This window comes from Entamoeba nuttalli, assembly GCF_000257125.1.
Source record: "Entamoeba nuttalli P19 unplaced genomic scaffold asmbl_3336, whole genome shotgun sequence".
NCBI lineage: Eukaryota > Evosea > Mastigamoebida > Endamoebidae > Entamoeba > Entamoeba nuttalli.
Window position 1 is genome coordinate 1 of NW_008576007.1, and position 2,666 is coordinate 2,666.

At 24.1% G+C, this 2,666-nt stretch overlaps 2 protein-coding genes across 2 annotated transcripts; one reads left to right on the plus strand and one right to left on the minus strand.

The window, feature by feature from the left end:
* Nucleotides 1-608: 608 nt before the first annotated feature.
* ENU1_063700 (ADP-ribosylation factor, putative) lies at nucleotides 609-1,139 on the plus strand (the record flags this gene model as incomplete). Its single annotated transcript, XM_008858213.1, has 1 exon — nucleotides 609-1,139. The coding sequence occupies one exon, from the start codon at nucleotides 609-611 to the stop codon at nucleotides 1,137-1,139; it is 531 nt and encodes a 176-aa protein (XP_008856435.1).
* Nucleotides 1,140-1,205: 66 nt separating this feature from the next.
* ENU1_063710 (protein kinase, putative) lies at nucleotides 1,206-2,396 on the minus strand (the record flags this gene model as incomplete). The annotated part of the gene is made up of 1 exon (XM_008858214.1): nucleotides 1,206-2,396. One exon carries the CDS (start codon nucleotides 2,394-2,396, stop codon nucleotides 1,206-1,208), a length of 1,191 nt encoding a protein of 396 aa, XP_008856436.1.
* Nucleotides 2,397-2,666: the final 270 nt, after the last annotated feature.

Consider the following 2,666-nt stretch of genomic DNA (forward strand, 5'->3'; position numbering starts at 1 on the left):
TTTTTGGTTTTAATAAGTTCTAAGTTCTTTTTTCGTTTTTTTTTAAGTTTCTCTAAAAACCCTTTTCCCGATTTTTTTGGTTATATTTCCTCAAAAAATTTAATGAAAAAAAGATGAATTATCCTTCCTTTTCTTTCTGTTATTTAATCTCCATTTTTTCAAGACTTCTATCCTAACCTACGTCATTTTCTTTGTTACATCTTTAAGGAAAAGTCAAAGCCATTGGAAAAAGCTTCCACTTGAATTGATGATTTTATTATGTGATTAAAATAAAACGTTTTATTTCTGTGCTTCTTTTAACTAATTTCAATAAGAGAGAAAGTCTTGTAACCATATTAAGATACATAATGAAACTACTTCAAGCAATGACCATTTCTTTTTTAAAATTTATAATTGATGATATGTTGTAGATTTTCATTTTCTAAATAAAATGGAAAAACAAATTTTCTTTTCTTAAATTTTGTTTTTTTTTTGACAAAAACTTATGCAAGGTCATATCAGAAGGAAAGTTTTGAAAAAAAATATATTTTCCAGAAATTATATTCTGAAGGGATAGTGATGTACCATGCTTAAAAAAATCAATTATAATCAAAAGTCTCATCTGTTGAATGGCTGCCTGGTTGTCAAAACTTTTTGGAAGAATAAAAAACAGAAGCATAATTGTTACTGGATTAGATGGTTCAGGTAAAACTTCTATTCGTTATAAACTATTGTTAGGTAAGTTTGCTATGAATATCCCAACCATTGGGTTTGGGGTTGAATCATTTGAATATAATGATATTTGTTTTAGCCTTTGGGAAGTTAAAGAAAAAGATAAAACCAAACCTTTATGGAAAGACTACTATACCTATTCTGATGGAATTATATTTGTTATTGATTCAACTAATACCAAAGACCAATTAGTACAAGCAAAAAACCTTCTTAATCAAATACTTAAATTTAAAGAATTAGAAGGAATTCCTTTATTAATATATATAAATAAATATGATTTACTTCAAGACAAAAATGTGGCTGATATTACCAACCAGTTAGGATTAAACCAAATTAAAGGAAGAGAATGGTATTGTCAGTCATCTTGTGCAATCAATGGAGATGGTCTTTATGAAGGTCTTGATTGGCTTTCTTCAAAAATCAATTGATAAGTAATTCATTTTTATGTTTATCAATTGTATTATGAATTTAAATCAAGAAGGTTTAATTTCAAATTAAGTTTTTTGATGTTTGAGAGAAACAAATTCATGACTTAAACATTGTTGAATTGTAAATCTTTTTTGTTCATCAACCATTAACATGTTTTTAATGAGGTCTTGTAATTCTAATGAAATCATATTAAACTCTTTTTGATGACAAATTTTACCATTTCTAATATTAACCCTCAATATTAATGATGAATTTACTCCTTCTTGATTAAAAGGGAACATTCCAATTGACATATAAAATAACATTACCCCACAACACCAAATGTCTGTTTTAAATCCATCATAAGGTCCACTTTGAAGTATTTGTGGAGAAGTGTAATTACTTGTTCCACACTTAGTTAGAGTATATTCTTTTGTTTCTAATATTTTTCCTAATCCAAAGTCCATTACAACGATATTAAGTTTATTATATTCTTCATTAGTTTTACCACGAATCATTATATTTTCAAGTTTTAAATCTCTATGTATTATTTTATTAGAATGAAGATAGTTAATTGCATTAAATACTTGTCTAATAATTATTTTAATTTCATTTTCATTAAAAATGTGATGTTGTTTTAATTGAAGGTATTGTTCTAAAGTTAATCCTTCAATATACTCCATAATAATATACATAAATCTTTGTGATTGTATTGTTTCATATTTTTTTATAATATTTTGGTGATGAATTTGTTCAAGTACTTCACTTTCTCGTTGTGCAATTTCAGACTTCTTTTTCTGAGTTATATCAATTATTTTTACTGCATTTATTTTATTATTACTCTTTCTTTTAATTTGAAATACTTTTCCAAAAGAGCCACTTCCAATAAATTTTATAATTTGATATTTTGTATAAAAACAACAACACATTTCTTTTTCTTCGAATTCTTTTGAAATAAAGAGAATGTTTTGTCTTATTGATGTCTTTGGAATTGGAATAGAAATAATATCTAATGAATTGATGAATATCTCTATATCTCTTTTTATTTGTTTATTATTATGAAATGTAATTACATTTGTTTTTACTGTTAACACATATTCTTTTTTCTCTTTTTCTCCTTTAATTTCTATTTGAAAATGTTGTCTACTAATCCAAATATATTTTCTTAGAAATTCAACTTCATTTCTTCCATAAACAAATTGTTCTTTTTTAATTGTTATTCTTCCTATTTCTTCATTTCCATTAAAGATAATAAGACTATACAAATGTTCATTCATATTTTTCAATTATTTCTAAAACTAAGTTCCATTCTTCTATTGTAAGTTTCTATTTTCAATTTGTATTTATTTAAAAAATTAAGAAAAATAATTATTAATAAATTTATATACTTCTCTTTATTGAGTTTTAATGGTTTTTGTATTAAAAGTATTTTCTTTTTTTAAAAAAGTGCCATTTTATATCTGGATTTATTCTTTTATTAGAACATTGATTTAATTATTAATAAATACTGTATTACCAATGACAAGAATCTACACCTTTTCAAATTC